This window comes from Kockovaella imperatae, assembly GCF_002102565.1.
Source record: "Kockovaella imperatae strain NRRL Y-17943 chromosome Unknown BD324scaffold_1, whole genome shotgun sequence".
Classification (NCBI taxonomy): domain Eukaryota; kingdom Fungi; phylum Basidiomycota; class Tremellomycetes; order Tremellales; family Cuniculitremaceae; genus Kockovaella; species Kockovaella imperatae.
Window position 1 is genome coordinate 109,052 of NW_019028941.1, and position 18,502 is coordinate 127,553.

At 51.8% G+C, this 18,502-nt stretch overlaps 8 protein-coding genes across 8 annotated transcripts; 3 read left to right on the plus strand and 5 right to left on the minus strand.

Annotated features, from left to right (window-relative positions):
* Positions 1 to 94: 94 nt before the first annotated feature.
* Positions 95 to 2,917, minus strand: BD324DRAFT_574927 (trehalose synthase; the record flags this gene model as incomplete). Its single annotated transcript, XM_022013093.1, has 17 exons — positions 95 to 592; positions 630 to 657; positions 696 to 757; positions 796 to 858; positions 896 to 911; positions 951 to 1,089; positions 1,127 to 1,278; positions 1,317 to 1,390; positions 1,425 to 1,519; positions 1,555 to 1,626; positions 1,663 to 1,725; positions 1,764 to 1,973; positions 2,014 to 2,095; positions 2,140 to 2,259; positions 2,310 to 2,415; positions 2,458 to 2,561; positions 2,603 to 2,917. The coding sequence occupies 17 exons, from the start codon at positions 2,915 to 2,917 to the stop codon at positions 95 to 97; spliced, it is 2,199 nt and encodes a 732-aa protein (XP_021874166.1).
* Positions 2,918 to 3,103: 186 nt separating this feature from the next.
* Positions 3,104 to 3,676, plus strand: BD324DRAFT_677952 (hypothetical protein; the record flags this gene model as incomplete). Its single annotated transcript, XM_022018962.1, has 5 exons — positions 3,104 to 3,224; positions 3,279 to 3,380; positions 3,409 to 3,447; positions 3,491 to 3,586; positions 3,642 to 3,676. The coding sequence occupies exons 1-5, from the start codon at positions 3,206 to 3,208 to the stop codon at positions 3,674 to 3,676; spliced, it is 291 nt and encodes a 96-aa protein (XP_021874167.1). The 5' UTR covers positions 3,104 to 3,205.
* Positions 3,677 to 3,722: 46 nt separating this feature from the next.
* On the minus strand, positions 3,723 to 5,714 carry BD324DRAFT_677953 (hypothetical protein). Its single transcript, XM_022018963.1, has 7 exons — positions 5,469 to 5,714; positions 5,237 to 5,415; positions 4,964 to 5,192; positions 4,768 to 4,928; positions 4,541 to 4,717; positions 4,213 to 4,504; positions 3,723 to 4,175 (listed from the first exon to the last, which is right to left on the minus strand). The coding sequence occupies exons 1-7, from the start codon at positions 5,614 to 5,616 to the stop codon at positions 3,745 to 3,747; spliced, it is 1,617 nt and encodes a 538-aa protein (XP_021874168.1). The 5' UTR covers positions 5,617 to 5,714; the 3' UTR covers positions 3,723 to 3,744.
* Positions 5,715 to 5,800: 86 nt separating this feature from the next.
* Positions 5,801 to 7,268, minus strand: BD324DRAFT_610993 (transcription initiation factor IIF, beta subunit-domain-containing protein). Its single transcript, XM_022014230.1, has 5 exons — positions 7,025 to 7,268; positions 6,710 to 6,969; positions 6,545 to 6,659; positions 6,390 to 6,492; positions 5,801 to 6,335 (listed from the first exon to the last, which is right to left on the minus strand). Exons 1-5 carry the CDS (start codon positions 7,234 to 7,236, stop codon positions 5,976 to 5,978), a joined length of 1,050 nt encoding a protein of 349 aa, XP_021874169.1. The 5' UTR covers positions 7,237 to 7,268; the 3' UTR covers positions 5,801 to 5,975.
* Positions 7,269 to 7,372: 104 nt separating this feature from the next.
* On the plus strand, positions 7,373 to 9,445 carry BD324DRAFT_4031 (hypothetical protein). Its single transcript, XM_022012693.1, has 9 exons — positions 7,373 to 7,505; positions 7,576 to 7,705; positions 7,762 to 7,800; positions 7,850 to 7,861; positions 7,909 to 7,956; positions 8,008 to 8,180; positions 8,228 to 8,488; positions 8,539 to 8,841; positions 8,887 to 9,445. Exons 1-9 carry the CDS (start codon positions 7,490 to 7,492, stop codon positions 9,408 to 9,410), a joined length of 1,506 nt encoding a protein of 501 aa, XP_021874170.1. The 5' UTR covers positions 7,373 to 7,489; the 3' UTR covers positions 9,411 to 9,445.
* A 96-nt stretch (positions 9,446 to 9,541) lies between these two features.
* Positions 9,542 to 12,723, minus strand: BD324DRAFT_610999 (hypothetical protein). Its single transcript, XM_022014231.1, has 5 exons — positions 12,392 to 12,723; positions 12,073 to 12,171; positions 11,503 to 11,927; positions 10,140 to 11,462; positions 9,542 to 10,085 (listed from the first exon to the last, which is right to left on the minus strand). Exons 1-5 carry the CDS (start codon positions 12,407 to 12,409, stop codon positions 9,788 to 9,790), a joined length of 2,163 nt encoding a protein of 720 aa, XP_021874171.1. The 5' UTR covers positions 12,410 to 12,723; the 3' UTR covers positions 9,542 to 9,787.
* A 129-nt stretch (positions 12,724 to 12,852) lies between these two features.
* On the minus strand, positions 12,853 to 14,602 carry BD324DRAFT_611003 (hypothetical protein). The gene is made up of 7 exons (XM_022014232.1): positions 14,435 to 14,602; positions 14,267 to 14,361; positions 13,963 to 14,106; positions 13,503 to 13,830; positions 13,380 to 13,448; positions 13,211 to 13,332; positions 12,853 to 13,146 (listed from the first exon to the last, which is right to left on the minus strand). The coding sequence occupies exons 1-7, from the start codon at positions 14,547 to 14,549 to the stop codon at positions 13,108 to 13,110; spliced, it is 912 nt and encodes a 303-aa protein (XP_021874172.1). The 5' UTR covers positions 14,550 to 14,602; the 3' UTR covers positions 12,853 to 13,107.
* Positions 14,603 to 14,733: 131 nt separating this feature from the next.
* Positions 14,734 to 18,320, plus strand: BD324DRAFT_611007 (putative WD-repeat protein). Its single transcript, XM_022014233.1, has 10 exons — positions 14,734 to 14,802; positions 14,849 to 14,959; positions 15,003 to 15,662; positions 15,717 to 16,076; positions 16,136 to 16,429; positions 16,484 to 16,714; positions 16,765 to 16,941; positions 16,989 to 17,207; positions 17,258 to 17,815; positions 17,869 to 18,320. The coding sequence occupies exons 1-10, from the start codon at positions 14,767 to 14,769 to the stop codon at positions 18,175 to 18,177; spliced, it is 2,955 nt and encodes a 984-aa protein (XP_021874173.1). The 5' UTR covers positions 14,734 to 14,766; the 3' UTR covers positions 18,178 to 18,320.
* The last annotated feature ends 182 nt before the right edge of the window (positions 18,321 to 18,502 follow it).

The following is an 18,502-nucleotide window of genomic DNA, read 5'->3' on the forward strand; positions in this document are numbered from 1 at the left end:
CTCCTTCTCGGGGAATCGTATCATACATGGCGATCATAAAGAATTCGTCACAGTTTAAGTAAAGATGGCACGATAGCAAGGGCATGCAGTATGATCATCGTATTTCGCCTTCACCCTTCAGCATGTCCGTGCCCATGACCATCTGCCATACTGCAGTTGCATCCACTTCCTTCCCTCCGATCCGCTCACTAGCCCTCATCCCATTCAGCAAGTCTGCGTCGGTTCCTCCAAGCCCTTCAGGCACCTGAAGCTGCAAGATCTTTGAGAACAACAGCATCCATTTGGCGGCGTTGCCCACTGTCCAGTAGTCCTCCGAGGTCGAACCGATATCGGCTCGAACAGGCGGGACAGGCTGCTCGTAGCCCCCAACGTAGGCTTCGGCCACTGCGTTCGGGTCCGTTTCGCCTTGCGTGTCTCTACCTTTGGGAACCGGCCTCTTGACTTTGGCCTTACCCGTGTAGATGTCGTATAGGAGGGTCGCGACGGGCTCAGACCTCCCTGCCGGCACAACCCACCCATTGAGGGATTGTTTCACTTGGACGGGGATACCTCCAGCGTCCGACGCAATGATAGGCACGCGCTTGTTGATGGCCTGATATTTAGCAGAATGGTCATGGAGCTGACTTTACCTCTGTGACTTTGACTTCGAACCCTTCGCTAAGAGGCTCAGCGGCTCTGTCACCGAGATCACTCACCGCGTAGATAGCTGCGTCGCTACCCAAGCGCCCTGTAAGATACAGCCCAGCAGCGAGTCGCTCTGAAAGTTGAGTCCGGAGAATGACCCGAAGGGCTCACCGGCGGCGCTCGCACTACTGCAACATCACCGTTGACCAGCTGGTACTCTTCTTTCGACAGGATCTGGTAGAGTCAACTCGCAATGAGTCCGACCACCCACATCGTGGCACATCTCGCTGTTGGGATTTCAGCCACACAATGCACCGCTTACTCACTATATCATGGTGCCATCCGGGTCGTCCACAGAGCCGTGTCCCATTATGATAAGTTGTGGGCCACCATCTTCAGGCGGAAATGAACTTTTCTCGAGCTTTTGCCTGAACTTCAAGTATGCCTCGAGGAGGACATCTATCCCTGGAGCATCAACACCATTCTGTGGCGCCGCAATCACCTTTGGATGGATCGAAACGAGCAATCTGGCAGATATAGCCTCGTGCCCAGTCGATCGCGACATCTCCTTGCGACGAAGCGAGGTGATTGAAGTACTCTCTGTAATATGTGACAGAGTGATGTCCGTAGAGTTTGTTGAGACCATCGAGTGGACTGTCTAGTCAGGATGGTAACCTCAGATACGAGCTCACTCAGTCGAAGGTGGCATGTATAGCACAGGCAGGTTCTCGTGCACATTTTTCGGTATGAAGAACTTGACGGGATGCTTGGGGTCAGGGAGCTCTAGGTAGACTTCTCACCGCAAGAAAAAGGTCAGTCTGCTTGACAAAGTTGAACAAGTAGTTCCAGGTCCGATATTGCGGAGTCGAGGGGTCATCGGTCAGATTGCTTTGGACTTGGAAGATGAGCAATGCCTATGAGCGAACTCACTTTGGATGTGCGATCGGAAGATAATCTTGGCGTCAGGTCGCCTCTTCTTGATGATCGGGATCAGAGCAGTCACTGATGATGAGCTCCGACATCGTTCGTCGCTCTTACACTGCGGATCATCGATCACAATGACACTGGCATCGATGGCACCCCTCGACCAGAACGATTCATCTGTCCTGTCATTCCTACCCGGCAAGACTCCAGCTCACAATTTTGCTCTGTCCATAGCTCGAAGCATTGCTTGTCCTCGTCAGTCATCTCCGTACCCTGCGGAGCAACGCCTTGAAGGACATTATGCATCTTCCGCTTGGTGATGTCAAAGACGGTAGGGTGACCCTCTGGGACAAACCATTTGACTTGTACGCCGACAAGTTTCCAGAGCCGGACCAAGGCATGTCGCATGAGGGCGACCCCACCGCCTGTCCATTATCAGGCAAAATTGACGATAAGGTGGCTCACCCTGAGGTGTGGCGGAGAAGAAATGGATCGAGGTGTTTGTCCCTCGGATCAGTTTCGCTAGAGCCATGAACCGACTCCAAAGCTACTGTACGTCTGGATGAGATGAGACATCGAGCGCTGACTGACCTGTGGGCTTGTGCTCTCCTCATAATGGATAAGATCACACAGAGTAACCTGCCCATCGCAATCGACCTGAACGTGATGATCATTGTTGTCCAATGTTGCAGTTGTGGCCGTGTGTGTAGCCTGATTTCGTCATCAAAAGATGGTCCTCGGCACCCTAGGCCCTGACTCACAGCGTGTAGGTACTTCACAGCAGCAGAGACAGCAGCAGTTGCTCCAGCTTGTGTCGACGGAGATGGTAGCTTGGTGAAGATGGCCGTGGAAGGCAAGATCGTGAATCTGTGCGATGTAAATGTCAAGTATGGTGTCGCTTTCACGTACGGAATGGCATCGACGTGGAGCCACACAGTAGGTAAGAAATGCGTACCACGACCACTGCTTTTGATCTCTTCAGGAACAGGTTGTGCGACAGCTATGAGGCATATCTGTATTGTTCGTTCATTAAAGTCTCACACGCTCTACTCACCTTCATCGATCTCGTTGTTTGAATCTCCCTCATTGTAGCCAAGACTTCACCTGCGAACGATTTTGCCTGGTCCTTCCTTGCCTCATCATCCAGCCCATGAGTATGCCAAACGTAGTGGAAGGTTTCACTTCCTATGACACCCGTACCATCGTGTAGGACTATGGTGTATTCCAGGTCCCGCCTAGACTTATCGCCACTTTCAGATGCCGCAGTTTTAGGTTGTTCCCCTATTTGAAGGGCGATGCCGAGGAAGACGTCCTGCTGCCTCGAAGGTTTCCGACAAGAACCCGTCGAGAGCTGTCTTTGAGGTGCCATATCGACTCTTGTCTCTACATGGACCAAGAGGTGTACCCAATGAAGACCACTCCATGTTCACGTCGTGCTTTCGCCTGCCAAGGCCTCACAGGTCATCACATACCGCGTGAACAGCGGCAATGGCCGATGATTGAATGACGTCAGCTTTTGTGGGGTAAAAACTGGGTGCGGGGTAAGAAGGGGGTATGGCTGGACTGATAACTCTGCTTGTTCGTTCAACGTTGCAACAGTACACTCAATATACCTAGCCACAGATTCCTATACAGACCTCTGACAACGCGAGTCAACATGTCTAGCGCTAAAAAAGGTGATTGCAGTCGTAGATCCTCAGTTTCACAATGGTGCTGATCCTCCTCCGCAGTCATCATCACGTTCAAGAAGGGATCCTCGGAGGAGGAAAGGGAACAAGTCCTGAGTGATGTCAAGAACCAAGGCGAGTACCTCATGAGGCTGGGACACTCTTGTCAGTGCTGAGACTCGCTCGCAATCAGGCGGAGAGATCCTGCAACAGGACAATCTGCACTCTACGAGTGAGTTTAGCCTGTCCAGCAGACCGCTTACGCGTCCCTCCAGTCATGCCCTTTGTCGTCGCTCAGCTCCAAGAAGCGCACTTTGGATCTCTGCGATACGACTCTCAGGGTGGTTCTCACAGCACGATAGAGCATGTCGGTGAGTGGACCTGGATCGCCCGTCTCTTAGCCAGTCTGATGCATCGTTTCCACAGAGGAGGACGGAGAGGTCAGAATCCAACCAGTGTAGAATTTAATATCAGGATGATCTGTATGCAAGGGTGACAATTTGGATGCCAATGACTGGATGCGATTCGACTATGCTAGCTGACTCAATTCGACTTCACACGCCTTCAACAGCTCTGTCATCTCTTTTCCAACTATTCCACCTCCGGCCCCAAAACCAACCTCATTGAGCTTAACGGTCTTCCGAAGCCCAATGACAGCCTGTTTGAGCTTCTTCAAAATATCGGTAGGCGTGTCCTCTGGCGAATCCATAGCAACGAGTTTGCACCATTCGGCAGAGATGACGGCGAGTGTCGGATGACCAGCGGGGTACACTTTCTCAGCGCCAGCAAATGCAGCTGAGAGACTCGCGATGGCTAAATCGCGATCTGCAGTGCTTCTCGGAGGAGACAATAGCAGAGCCTGAAGACGTAGTAGAGCTTGCAGAGGGTACGACGATGATGGCATCTTCTGTGATAGCGTCGGAATGAGGGATCTGAAGTTCACCAGTGCTTGCTGGACATCTGGGAAGCATGAGTTGATGCTGCACAAGCGGCTCACCTAGGGTGCCAGCCTCGTCCTCGTTCAGCATCGCCCTGCCTTGCTGGATCATCGAATCGAAATGCTTGTCAACTGAGGATGAAGATTGTGAGCAGTCATTGAAGTCAGAGCACTCACCTTCGAAGCTCTTCAAACCCCCCGATGAATCATATACACACCACCTGGGGTCAACCCAAGAAGTCTCTCTGGACCTCTGACAGAGTTCACAATCGCATATGAAGCCATATCTTTCCTTCAAGTCTGCTTGACGTTCCGCTAAAGGTAGTGAAATATCAATGTAGCTTGTTAAGATCTACTTGTTAGTCTGGTCCCATACGGTTCAACGCACTTCTTCCCCGGTTGCAATTTGTCGTATAGCTACGATGTCCATGTCGCGGCCACCGTGCGGAAAGACAACAACCGCATTGGGCTCACAAGAGTGATTGCAGAGCGCCACGATGGGTGACATGGCTACTCCTATCGGTGAAAGAGAAGGAGATGAAAGGGTGAATGAGTTGATTTGAAACTTCCCAATGTGTCAACGTTACGATCTGAGCCATAAGTCCTATAACTCACCGCGGAGAACAGCTTTAGCAGGTCGGATGACCTCCCGAAGCCATATTCTTCCATGTCAGCCAGGCCAGGTGTATCGCGCTCGGCTGCTGATAAATACTGTCGGAATCGCTGAATCTGTTGTCCAAGCTCCATTATTTGTTGCTGGGGCATGCGGTCGATGTCTGAAGTTAGTCAACGTCTATCCCGAGGAGCTCACGAGACTCCATGGCGTCAATTTGGGCCCACCAATCTGGGTCACGTCCATTTTGCATCTCCCTCTTTCTAGCCCAACACAGCCTGCCAACAGCTCTGAATCTCTCATCCATGATCCAGCTGAGATCTTCGTCCAGGCGAGCATTCGGCCTGAACTTGGCATACTCCACACGCAAACGTTTGTGTGCTCGACATTCTTCACGATGGAATGTCCAGTCACCCGTCTGGCATCCCTGATTCTGATTAACTCCTATGCCTGACGTACCACTGAGCTCACCTGCGAGCAGTAGTGCACAATTCTGCATCCCTGACATCGCTTAAGGGTTATCGCCGAATTCCTCTGTCCTCTGGCAATAGCGATATCTCCAGGTGCCAGGTGACAGGCCGAGCAGAAGGTGGAAAGATTCTTGGTAGAGTTGACAGCGACTATCGGCTTGGTTCTGAGTATACGAGCACCTGTGATCAGGTCAGTAGAGGTAGGACCTCAGCCCAGAGAGATTGCACTTCACCTGGCTTGAAAGACGATTCGGCAAACAGTCCTCTTCCGCGACCGACAGACTGCTTGATCCGTACTCCCGCCGGTATATCCCATACAGAGACATCTCCTGTTTCTTGTGCGCTGCTCGAGGCTTCTACCTGTTCGCCCCTCGAGCTCATCTTCGCATAGAGTACAGACTTGAAATCTCGCCTCGTTACTTCGCTTTCGCGGATATCTCGAACATTGTTTACGTAAGAGTTTCAGAATGTTCTCTGGGTTTCGGAGCTGATCAGCGGCCAACACTTTGAAGCGGGAAGAAGAAGCACACCGCGTGAGCCTTCATATGAGATACTCGTGTAATTCCTCCGGATTAGCTGTTTTTAGGCGATCTAACTGAGCTGGGTGGTGGCTCGCTGAATCTCCATCGGCGACAACGATGACACAGCTGCAAGTAATGGGCATCCATGCTCGCAGACAAATGATCAACTCTGATACCGGTGCTACATGAACAGAAATACAGCTCAAATCCCATAGTCGTTCACATTGCGACCTCCTCCAGATCAGGCTCCTCCTCATCGTCACCCTCCTCGTCCTCCTCATCTCCCGTATCGCTTCCCTCCCCTTTGATTCCACCCTTCTCATCCATGATAGCCGAGTCTGCGTCTTTCCAAATGTCTTTTAATTTCCACAGATTGATGTAAACGCCCTGGGTGACTTGATCCGCAATGTCCTTGAGGACCTCTCGAACCCAAATGTCAGGCTGTTGAAGAGTTTGCCGAAGAGCTGTGATACTCCAATATGGCTTCTCAGAGAACAGCGCAAAGAGCTTGTCGGTGAGGTCTTTCCGCTCCAATCGGACGAATTTCTCCCCTGTCGGTCCATTGCGATTGCCGAGACTCTGTTGTACTGGAGTGAGAACCCCTTATGGCAGAGGGAGCACTGACAGACTTACGACAAAGCCTTTGCCCAGACCACTGTTGATATTGGCGAGACCAGCTGCCATCTGGTTTTGCTGTGCTCTTGATATACCTGTGCTCTCCAATGAAACGATTGGACTGGAGGCCACACATGAGCCAATATCGCTCATGGTCTGCTCAAATAGCTTACCGACGACTTGACTCAGCTTCCATTTGTCTCTGAGCTAAAATCTTGAGGTATTTTTGATTCCCCATCGGTCTGACAGTGCACTCGTGTGCGACTCTAGCGACCAACTTCGGATATGCTGAGGTCGACATAAGCTATTGAATTAGAATAGTATGAAGTCAGACACACCCCGCTGCTTCTTCTTGTTCCCTTGATCCGTCATGCCTTTCGCTATTGGACCCCACTTCCTCACTCGCTCCGTGAAGACGAAAGTGTTCTTAGCTCGCTCTTCAGGCACATTGACTTCGTACTGATCCGGTATAGAGGATGTATCGTATCGCGGTCTCCTGCTTGGACCCGCCCGGTTACCATTCATCGGGTCGTCCTGACCTTCAGTGCTCGAAGTGGAAGTATCAGGGAGCCGAAGCGAGATTTTTGGCGGCTGAAAGCTTTGGGAATGATCATCAGCATGACGAGAAGCGAAGATAGTCCGTTGCGTCTCACTTGTTATCAACTACCAGTGTACCCAATTCTACGCCTCCTTCGGTGACTCGCTCCCATTGCTCTAACAAGAACCTAGGGATCTTCATGGACCACACATTCGAACTGTCGAACGCGGCCTCTACGCCGAGCTCTTCGTCCTCATCTCCTTGACCACGAGGTAGTATGCTAGGCTTGATATCAGGCTTCACATCAGGTTTGGTCTCGCGGTCCATGCTGTCCTTGTCCAAGGGTAGTCGGTAATGACAAGGCAAGTATGAAGAGCGGGAACCGATGATATCTCGAAGCACGGACGGAATCAAATTGCCAGGGCGAGCCATGCGCTTTTCCCTTTTGCCCAGTCTTCCTGGTCCCTCCCGTCCAAATCCCTCCTCAGTCCTGCAACAACGACATCTTCTTGAGTATCTTCTGGACTCCGCAGACCTTCTAAAGGCGACCAACAACAGCGAGCGCCGATCAGCATCAAAGATGGATTACATCGAGAGTATGTATAGACATCGCTTACCGCGTCTTTTGCGCAAGCTGACGCCCCCCTTCCTTTTCCCCGTACTCAGGTCTGGCCAAGCAGGCCTCGCAGATCACAATGTACGATGTCAAATCATACTACAATCAGGCCAAAAATATGGTCTTGAATGTCAGCGAGACCGAGGCCAAAGTGCGCGAGGCGACGAACGATGATCCTTGGTATGTGAAAGTCGGCAGAGAACACGATTGATTCCGGGGGCTGATGTGAATGCAAGGGGAGCGAGCACGACGCTTATGCAGGAGATCGCGGAGGGGTGAGTCTTTGAGCTCTTGGTGAGAGCTGCCCACGCTGACCTTCTCTAGCACGCACAACTTGTGAGCCTATGTTGAAATAGTTCAGCACAATCGACTGACAAGACCAGCTCCCAATTCAACGAGATCATGCCTACCATCTACTCAAGGTTCATGGAGTGAGCAGAGTTTCTGATTGACCGATTCCTCATAGCTTATATTGCATTCAGGAAAGAAGCCCGTGAATGGCGCCAGATTTACAAGGCATTGACTCTCCTTGAATACCTGGTCAAGAACGGTTCAGAACGGGTCGTCGACGATGCCAGAGCCCATATCTCCACCATCAAGATGCTCAGATCCTTCCACTACATAGATGAAAAGGGCAAAGATCAGGGTATCAATGGTGGGTTCTACATCTGTCGGACGAGTCGTCGTCTGACTTGTGCCCAGTTCGAAATCGTGCCGGCGAGGTCGCGTCTCTACTTGGCGATGTCGATCGAATTCGTCAGGAGCGGAGGAAAGCCAAGGCTAATCGTACAAAGTATGGAGGGCAAGGCGGAGGCGGCGGAATGAGCTTCATCACTGCCGGAGGTAGCAAGTACGGAGGCTTCGGCAGTGAGGACCTTGCTGGTGGTGGGGGAGGAGGAGGCGGCGGCGGCGGCGGCGGAGGAGGCGGAGGCAGCAATTGGGGCCGCGACTATGATCATGACGGTGAGGAGATCTCTCTCACACCACGCAGGACACCAAGCTGAGATTTTCAGACTACCGAGGTTCTCGTAACAGCAGCGGAAGCAACTACAATAACCGGGCCGCTGCGGCTGAATATGACGAGTACGAAGGAGCAGACGACTTTGACGACCACCCACCTCGACGATCAACTTCGATTTCTCATCATGCTCGACAAGGCTCTCGACCAGAGGTGCCACCCAAGTCTGCCCCAAAAGCACCCGAAAAGCCTGTGGAGAAGCCGAAAGAGGTCAACTTGTTCGACTTTGACGATGACCCGGTACCATCTACTTCTACTTCTGCCCCAGCTCCTGCTGTAGACTTGACCGGTGGAGATGGTGAGTCCCCAAGGCCCGCTTGCCTGCTGATGCCCTCCGTTTCAGACGACTTTGACGATTTCCAATCTGCTCCAAACACCATGTCGACATCGACGACTAGCGCACCTGTGCCCAAGCCAGCGCCTGGAGCGAACGCAAATGTGTTTGATCTCCTCAATGCTGCTTCTGCCGCGGCACCTCCTAAACCTACCATGCCAACCATGAACGCCGCTCGCACACCCTCGTTCCAATCTTCACCCGGAATGATGTCTCCCTCTCAGCCCGTCCTGTCTTCTCGGCCTTCATACACCCAGCAAAACACTGCGCCAGCAGTCACATCACCCAAGGCGACCACTGGATCCGCTTTCGACGATCTTTGGACAACATCCTTGACCAGTGCTGGCGGTCAGGCGAAAACCACCGGAGCAGCTGGTGGAGGAAACAAGACGATCAAGGATCTCGAAAAGGAGAAAGCAATGGACAAACTTTGGGGTCCAACACCAACTGCCCGTCCCGCCGGTCAGCCCTCTCAACCTAACTCTCCAGCAAAGCCCACATCGGGTGGAAACTTCGACGACCTGCTCTTCTGAACTCTTACCAAAGGACCGTGCTAGTAGGCAGGAGATCGCCAAGGCCTGGATGCCGGTCTCATCACGTAATTTAGATCACCTCTTTCTTTGACCAGCAGCATGTCGATAGCATGAATTGGTTCTTTGGCTGATTCCACCACTCTTTGCATTGATTGCAGCTTCTCTTTTCAACTACCACACCGCTGCCCAGGCCTTTGATTCTTTTGCAACAGCGTTTTTCTTTCCGGATAACAAGATACCAAACAACCCATCTTTTTACGTGCCCACTCGGGAGATAGCAAACAACAAGATCATCAGACGTCATGAAGAGAGATAGAGGAAGGGGAGGTGGAAGAAATGGAAATTTAGGAAGAACCATGGAGGGTGTGTGCACAGTGTCACCGTGCAGCTGGAGGAATGGGGGCGACCGATAGTCTCGGACCCTTGCCACTTTTTGTCGATGCCAAAGATTCCTCTCGTCCGCCTTTGCCCATCCAATTCTTGTCGTCCTCTCCCGCTGTAGACCCTTCTGCGATGCTTTCTTCGGCGATGTCATCACCGCCTCGCTTTTTAGATTTGACCTTGCGACCAGGTCTTCCCTCGTCTGGCATGTCAGGCTCGACGGTCCACCAACCACCTTTCCCGCCTGAATCATCTATCATTCCGTCAACCTTGTTGACTCGAACGAACATTTTCCTGTAACACGAAATCAGTTACATTTCATAGCAGATGACCCTCAACAATGCTCACTTTAAGGACAGATTATGCCGGATAGAATTCTGCCATCCTGCCGTCTTTTTCTCGTCCAGAGTCTTGAAGAATGGGAATCTATCCGCGATCGTACTGTAAATCTGTGATAGTTGAAGCCGTCTGTCCGGGGCGTTTTCAATAGCGTATCTGATCATTTCATGGTAAGGGTGAGGGGGTTTGCAGTCCACTCCAGGATTTTCGCCATCAGTAGGCAATTCGTTGGGTTTTCTGCCACCTTGTCTCGGTGGACGAGGCGGCGGCTGATCCACGCCAGGGACAAACGATGAGATGTTGGAAGATTGGGAAGCGGACGAAGAAGAGGCAGAGGGGGCCGAGGATCCGGGGACCTGTCGAGAGGGTGTGTGGAGGGAAACAGTGTCTAGATCGGCGAGGGACACTGCGGAAGCGGTATCGTTCAGAGGGACCACAATGTCATGAGAGAAGCCATGGCCGAATACCGTTTCAGTTCCCGCAGGGGAGGCCGTGCCTCGAGAGAGCGTCTTGTGAGATTTGCGGTGAGGATGTTGAATGAGTTCATACATTGGTGCAGGTCCGCCGATCGTACGTCGACGTTTGTGACCCAGGACGGAGGTCAAAGGACTTCCCTCGACTGCTTCCGCAGCTGCCAGTAGACCGTGGAGCTTGTCAGGAGTCGAGGACCGTCTCCTGTGCATTTCGGGGCTTTGACTTGCTCGACGTTTCCGCTTAGTCGTGTCGAAGGACGAATGACAGACATCTGCCAGTGCCAGAGCGCCGGTGGGAGCACCTTCGAAACGATCCGTGGGACCGTCTTCGGGTAAAGATCGAGTCTTTGACCTAGGCGTCTTGTCTGCGAGTGTGGCGATCTCTGCGAACTCTTCCAAGACCGAACGAGCTGGCGTTGCAGGTGGCGGCTTGCGAGCAGAAGATGAAATAGGGGAGACCAGCGCACTGGCGATGGGACTCTGGGAGCCTGAAGCTTCGCCATTGTCCCAGACTTTTCCATTCGCCCTCGCTCTTGTGACGATCTGCGGTTGAGGCTTCTCTCTGTTACGGGAAGGCACGTAATCGTCCTCCTCCTCTTCGTCTTCGTCCTCGTCGGCGACATCCTTGCCGTGCCAGAACAAACCGCGAATGGTGGGTGGTTCTGCCTTGGAGAAAGCACCATGAGAAGACTCCCATCGTGATCGAGGGAAAGCAGCGACAACTGCTTTGGACAACTCCGAGAGTTCTGGGACCCGGGGGAAACGTTCGAGTAGGAGAGCACGAATGCCGATCAAGGACATGGAAGGGGTCATAGAGTTGTGTTGGGATTCAGGGATGTGGTGAAAGTTTGTGCGAAGCCTGAACAAGTCAATACCTGTGAGCTCCGACCTCGACATACCAAGAGATGAGATCCACCGAGGCGCCATTTCTCAAAACCATTTTGGCTTCAAAAGCCGGCGCAAGCGGACTACTACCGGTATCCTCCTTCTTCTTGATCATCAAGTGGTCCCCATCCTCATCTGCATCTTCGCTGCTCTCGAACAGAGTCCGCTGTATCTTTGTCCTCTCACTCGCGAGGCTCCGACCAGATTTGGCATAATGGTCATTCCTTCCATACTCGCCCGGCCGATACGGTGAATATTGGGCGGTATACCGGGACCATGGAGAATTGTCAAATTGAGGTGGGAGTCGAGGTGGATGAAAAGAGGACGTAGAGCCAGCCGTCGGGGACATAGACACAGGTGTGGGGAGAGCTCTAGAGGCTTGTTGAGTGGAAGATGATGATTTCCTAGGGGAAGCTCGGAGTACGGGATGGCCGGAAGACTGGAGAGTTTTTTGTAAATAAGCAAACAGCTCACTTGTGCTCGCAATGCAGAGATGGGCTTTGCTGGGCGGGGGCAGGGAGGGATGATGAAGGATAGATACAATGATATTTGATCCGCCAGGACTATTCGAGACATTGACTCACCTGTAATTGATCCTTTGTGGGCATATTGACTGGAGGAAGCAGAGACGATACCTCGTCACCAGTCGGAGTGGGTGGGAAAGGTGGAGGCGCAGAGTTTGTCTATCCTGAGGTCAGCATTGACTGCAAGGCGGTCGCAACGGAGAATAGTATGGAGATGAGCGTCTGAGCAGGCCTCCCAAGACCAGCTTTGAAAAGGGGTATAAGACAGAATGGACAGCTTTCTAAAGTAAGGCAGAGGGGGGGGTGGGTGGTAAAGATCGAGTTTCGGTGAAAACAAAAAAAGAAGACATGAAAGATGCTGATACAGAGGAGCACTTACAGCTACATCCGCGCTCATGACGGTATAGGACGGCTTGACAGTCGAGCTCGCAGACCCTTCTGACGTTTGGGTGATGAACAAGGAAAGGGAGAGCGAGGTTCAAGGGCAAAAGGTTTGCAAAGGGCCGAGACAAGGACAGGATTCCGTTGGGACGATTTTGGAACCGAGATATTGTCGTCGGTCTTAGAGGACAGAGGGTTCCGGGAAACAAGGGATGAGATGTCCCAAATGGGGAAGAAGAGCCAAGCTGCCCTCTAGACAGCCCTTGAAGTGGTCCCAAGTGATGACAAGTATGTTGTTGTGAGATGTATATGGAGCCTTGTGATTGAGACAGACCTTTGTTCGGAAGTGAAAGTATTTTGAATGTAATCAAATCCCCCAATTCAGGGTCGATCTAGGTTTTGCTAATGGTGTGTGCAGCTGCGTTATATTGTGTGCAACCCAATGGACAAAGTCATGCATGGAGCGACAGTGTGGTACTATGCATGCGTCTTCTACTTCTCCACGACATACTTTGTGCTTATGCGAATGCTTGATTACAACAATGACTGTTCCGCCCATCCCTTGCCATCTTCCTACTCCACACTCCCTCTCCATTGATTTAAAAGCTACGTCAGGTCATAAACAAACGTTGCCGGCATTCATCGGGTGCCACATCCACATGCCACAAAAAATGGGTGCCACCACCCAACCAAAGGTACATCCCTTTGGATCCGCTAAGAAGGCCCTTCATAGTCTTTGGAAAAGTCTATGCCCTGGAAGAGGTATAGCATGAGCACTGTGTGTGTAACCGCCAATCCCTAAGCATCCCCTACTCACCTGTTCCTTCATGTGCACGTTGGATATCTTCAAGGGACCTCGTCGTGTCTTCTTCTTCTTGGCTGGCGCTTGGGCAACAATCTTGGGGGCAGCCGGCATGGCAGATCCAGCTCCAAGATTTTCTGGAGGAGAAATATCAGTTTTATGCTGTATACCACTCTCAACGCACCCTTCTCCAGTAGTCTAACAATGTCGTCCGCTTCGGTGATGACCACATCATCCCAGGCAAAGATGAAATCTGTAATGGCAATGATCAGCCAAGCCCATGCAAGCGACAGGATGGCCATCTCACCATCATCAGCTCTTTTCCCCGCTCTATCTCTCTCTCTCAGATCATCCCACCAGAGGCTACGCATTCTGGAACCTCCATTGCCCGAATCATTGATTTTTAATCCCAGAATATTCTTCCGACCTAATCGCGGAAGAGGCGGATCTTTGAATTGCCCTGTCAGAGATCGCATTACTTGAATCTCGCCTCGACGCTCGAGATCCTCGATAATGCTGGTGCCGTTCGGCGGGAGGGCCTCGCGGATACTCCTCAAGAGCACCGGCTGAGTCGGGGTAGAGTTGGTCCTGATATAGCCTCGAATCTGGGCCTCATTGGCCAGGGTGAGCTCAGGCTATGATCGTGACCGATCAGTCGAGGTGAATCGCGGTGAACATCATGAAATAGATTGAGTGGTACCCAGAGAGGAAGACAGCAGCGGACATAAGATTAGCTGTTTTTCCACTGACAGGTAGAAATGACTCGCATTGTACGAGAACACCTGGTTGACGTCGTTGAAAATCACCCTTTCCAGCCTTTTGAGCATCTCCAGGACCTTGACGGGATCATGCGAAGGGAATTCGGCCTGAGCATGGAAGTAGGCATCTTGATATCCTAAGGTTCCAACAGCCTGTTTTCCAGCGGTGCGCAAGCAAGCGATTTGGGGAGAGAATGGAGATCAAAAGTACCACGAATAGGATATGGGAGAGTCAGGATGAAAGGTCATTTGATGAAACAGGCGCGGACTGTTCGTCAGCATTACTCCTCTTCCAGTGAGGGAAAGACACCACCTTCAGATGCGCCGACATCTGCATCACGGCAGTTCCCAAGGCGTTGACTGAGGAGCCAGTGCCAGGACCAGACTGGAAGCTCGGGCCAGCAGTGACTAATGACATGAGTAAGTGCGCCTCCTAGGACCGTAAAGAAGGCGCCATTTCAGCAAGAGGGATGAGCCTTACATCGTTGTTTCTTCACCTCATGCTCTACCGGTTCTGGCTTGACGAAAGGCTTTCCACTCCCTGGGGCAGGGGATGGAGAATGCCCAGAAGGCGTCTTGCGCTTCATGGGCTGCATCTCCGGTCCGCCGTACTCGGTCTGAACGTGTCCTGTCAGATGCAGGATAGAATAGCATAGACTGAAAGAATGAGAGTTCCAGTCTTCCGTTGAACCGGGAAATGATGACTTTCCCACGGTAGTAAGCAGGTTTCAAAAACTACCAAAAAAAGTTGCGAGATGCCGGTCCATCGTTCCAATTGCAGCTAGCAACAGTCGTACAGGACGGTCCGACACCATGGTCAAGTCGTATATGCGCCATGGGCCTACGCAGGTGAGCTCAACTGCGTTTGACGCTGGGATCAAACTGACGCGCCTAGGCATTTGGTGTGATTTGCTCGCCCACCGCCAATTCGGCCTTCGATGGCAAGTCGGCCTATGTACCAGCTTGGGAAGACGTCCTTGTCTGGGATGTCAAGCGTGGAGAGATGGTGAGTTCTCTAAGGAGAACAGGGTGATACTGAAAAAGTCCAGCTATCCATGTGGCATTCGTCCGGACTGACCTCACCTGTCACCTACATGACCCCATGTCCTACTCCTTCTACCTCTTCTTCGAGCTCTGGAAAGACATTTGCCGTTGCTTACGCCGATGGCTCAATTCGTCTCTGGGAGTATGAATCGGGCACATCGACAGAAGCTGTGGAGCAAGTCACATTCAATGGGCACAAGAAGACCATCACGACCTTGACTTTTGATACCGACGGATCTCGACTTGCGAGTGGAGGATCAGAAGGAGAAATCGTCATCTGGGACCGTGTGGCTGAAGTTGGTCTATTCCGACTGAAAGGGCACAGAGGAGCTATCACTGGACTTGCTTTCATACCTCATCCTTCATTGGGCGTTTCACAACATCCTGGATTCTTAGTTAGCACGGCTAAAGACAGTACAATGAGATTGTGGGATCTCGGGACACAACATTGTCTTCAAACCGTGGTGATTGGACGAGGAGAAGCTCATTGCTTGGCTGTGAAGGAGAATCATGAAGAAGATGCTCTACCAGGCGAGGGAGAGCATGTGGGAGAGGGCTCTAGTGCATGGCTGCTATTGACAGGGGCAGGCGATGGAGAAGCCAAGGTGTGGACACTGCCCAAATCAGCACTGAGTAGCGGTATCAAAGAAGATGCCAACGGCAAGGTGAGTGATCTGCCTTTCCAAGATCTCAGAGTGACCTCGCTGATCCTGTCCCAGCTCCCCTCCCTGATCCATCCTTTATGTACTCTCCCTCTCTCCTCATCCTCTCATCCTGTTACTCAAGCCGCCTTCCACCCATCTCTCCCCATGATTCTCCTTCACACGTCTGAACGAACGATCAATGTCCTCAGGCTGCGGTCAACGGAGGAAGTCGCTGCGAAGCGAGCTAGACGGAAGAAGAGAGATCGCGAGAAGGGCAGACAGAAGGAGAATGGACAGGAGACCGGGGAAGAAGGGACGGAGAAGGTAGGATGGCAAGATCGTGTCCAGGCATGGTGCAACATACGGACGAATGCGAAGATCAAGTCTTTCTCGCTCGCCGATGCCGATTCCGGGTCGTCAAAGTCTGGAGTACCGGTGAGTCAGGAGACACTCTGGGTCGTGGCTCGATAGGCAGTCTGCTGATTTTGCCCCAGCTCCTCGTGGCTCTCTCAAACAACTCTCTTGAGACCTATTCTTTTCCTACTCCTACGGGCAAGAAGTCTAAGCTCCCGGATGGAACTAGCCCTGAGCCGACAAAGACGCATTCTTTGGAATTACCGGGACATCGACAAGACATTCGCACGCTTAGCATATCCTCAGATGACCAGGTCATAGCTAGTGCCGCGAGTGGTACGCTCAAGATCTGGAATGCGAAAACGACAGCCTGCCTCAGGACAATGGAATGTGGTTATGCCATCTGCTCGACTTTCTTACCAGGTGATCGGCACGTGAGTGATAGCAGTCCCGTGCGCAGAGTTGTCGCACGTTGACTTTCATGTCAGGTCGTGATCGGTACGAAAAGCGGCGAGCTCCTTTTATACGACATTGCTGCATCTAGCCTATTAGCAACCTACAAGGCCCATTCTGGACCGGTATGGAGCGTGCATGTCCGTCCCGACGGCCGCGGACTAGTTTCAGGCAGTGCGGATAAGGATGTGAAGTTCTGGAACTTTGAGATGCGAGAGGAAGGGCCGGGTGAAAAGGTTGTCAGTCGGCTTGGAGTAGAGACTGTGGTACGTAAAATTTGGAGACAAGGAGACCTTCTTTGCTCACTCGACATCAGTTCAAGACAAAGCAACTTGCTTTGGTCCACATTCGAACACTCAAGATGACGGACGACGTGCTTGCTGTCAAGTACAGCCCTGATGGAAAATTGTTGGCGGTCTCTCTGTTGGACTCGACCGTAAAGGTCTTTTTCGAAGATAGTCTCAAATTTTTCCTGTCCTTGTATGGTCACAAGGCAAGTCATTCCAGAAGCTTTCCAGGCTCTGCTAAACATTGGCTCAGCTTCCAGTTTTGTCTCTGGACATCTCATTCGACTCAAAACTCATCATCACCTGCTCGGCCGACAAGAACGTCAAGATTTGGGGTCTTGACTTTGGCGATTGTCATCGATCCATCTTTGCCCACGACGACTCTATCATGCAGATCTCGTTCGAGGCCAATAGCCATAATTTCTGGACAGTTGGAAAGGATAAGTTCTTGAAATACTGGGATGCCGACAAGGTGAATCGCACGGTCAGGTCACACCATTTCTTGCTCACCCCTTCTCTCAGTTTGAGCTCATACAGAAGCTCGAGGGTCATCATGGAGAGATATGGGCTCTGGCCACTTCACATCAAGGCGAATACGTCGTGACTGGCTCTCATGACAAATCTATCCGAATCTGGGAAAAGACTGAAGAACCCCTGTTTCTTGAAGAAGAGCGAGAGCGAGAGTTAGAAGCAATGTACGATGCCAACGCGGTGGAAGAGTCAAACCGAGTTGAAGCAGCTGGTGAAGGAGATGAAGTGGAAGCTGTTCAGAAGCAAACCAACGAGACATTGATGGCCGGTGAGAAGATCATGGAGGCGCTACAAATAGCCGATGGCGAACGCGACGATTTGCAGAGCTGGGAAGAGGAGAAAGCCAAATTGAGCTCCGAGGCCGCTGCTCAGCTTCCTGCTCCAGATCGAAACCCAGTCCTGGTCGCGAGAGGAGATGTCAATGGAGAAGAATACGTCTACAAGGTCATCAAGGCTATTCCAGCCGCCGCGATGGAAGATGCCCTGCTCGTCTTGCCTTTTGGCCAGGTGGTTAGTCTCTTGACATATCTCGACGAGTGGGCTCGACAGGTGAGTCTAGGCAGTAAAGGGGTGTCAAGGCAGAACGCTCATGCAAACATCAGCATCGAGACATCGTCTTGACGTCTCGAATTCTTACTTTCCTCCTCCGCACGCATTCTGCCTCACTGATTGCCAATCGTACACTTCGTCCGACAATCTTGAATCTCAGGAACCATGTCCGCGATGCTCTGACACAAGAACGTAATGTGATGGGTTACAATATCGCAGCCATGCGATATCTCAAAGGCAGATGGGAGAACGAAAAGGTCGCCGGGATGGCAGAAGATGTCTGGGACGAAGAGAGAGTGAGGCAGAAACTAGCGGAGGGCAAGAAGGGTGGAAAGCGGAAACGAGTCGAGATCAGAGCGTAGTGTGTGTCCAATCTCATAGTTCAGGTGTTCGAAGAGCTTTATCGGTTGTCAGTGATCGACAATGTGCGTGAGATCATATCGATTCAAATGCGACGACTTGAATGCCAGGATGATTGCCAAAATTTGAATGCAGGCGGAGACACTACCTTCAAGACAGAAGTATCGTGAGCCAAAATGCAAGATCAAGCGGGCCCAAAATATCTAAAACGCGTTACGTCAGCTAGAGTCATTCAGTGGGAAATATTTCGAAATGCCTGTAGATGTTCGCATGATGTATTTCGTAGCTGTCAATCTACCGGTACGAATGCGTGATATCTTCCCCTGA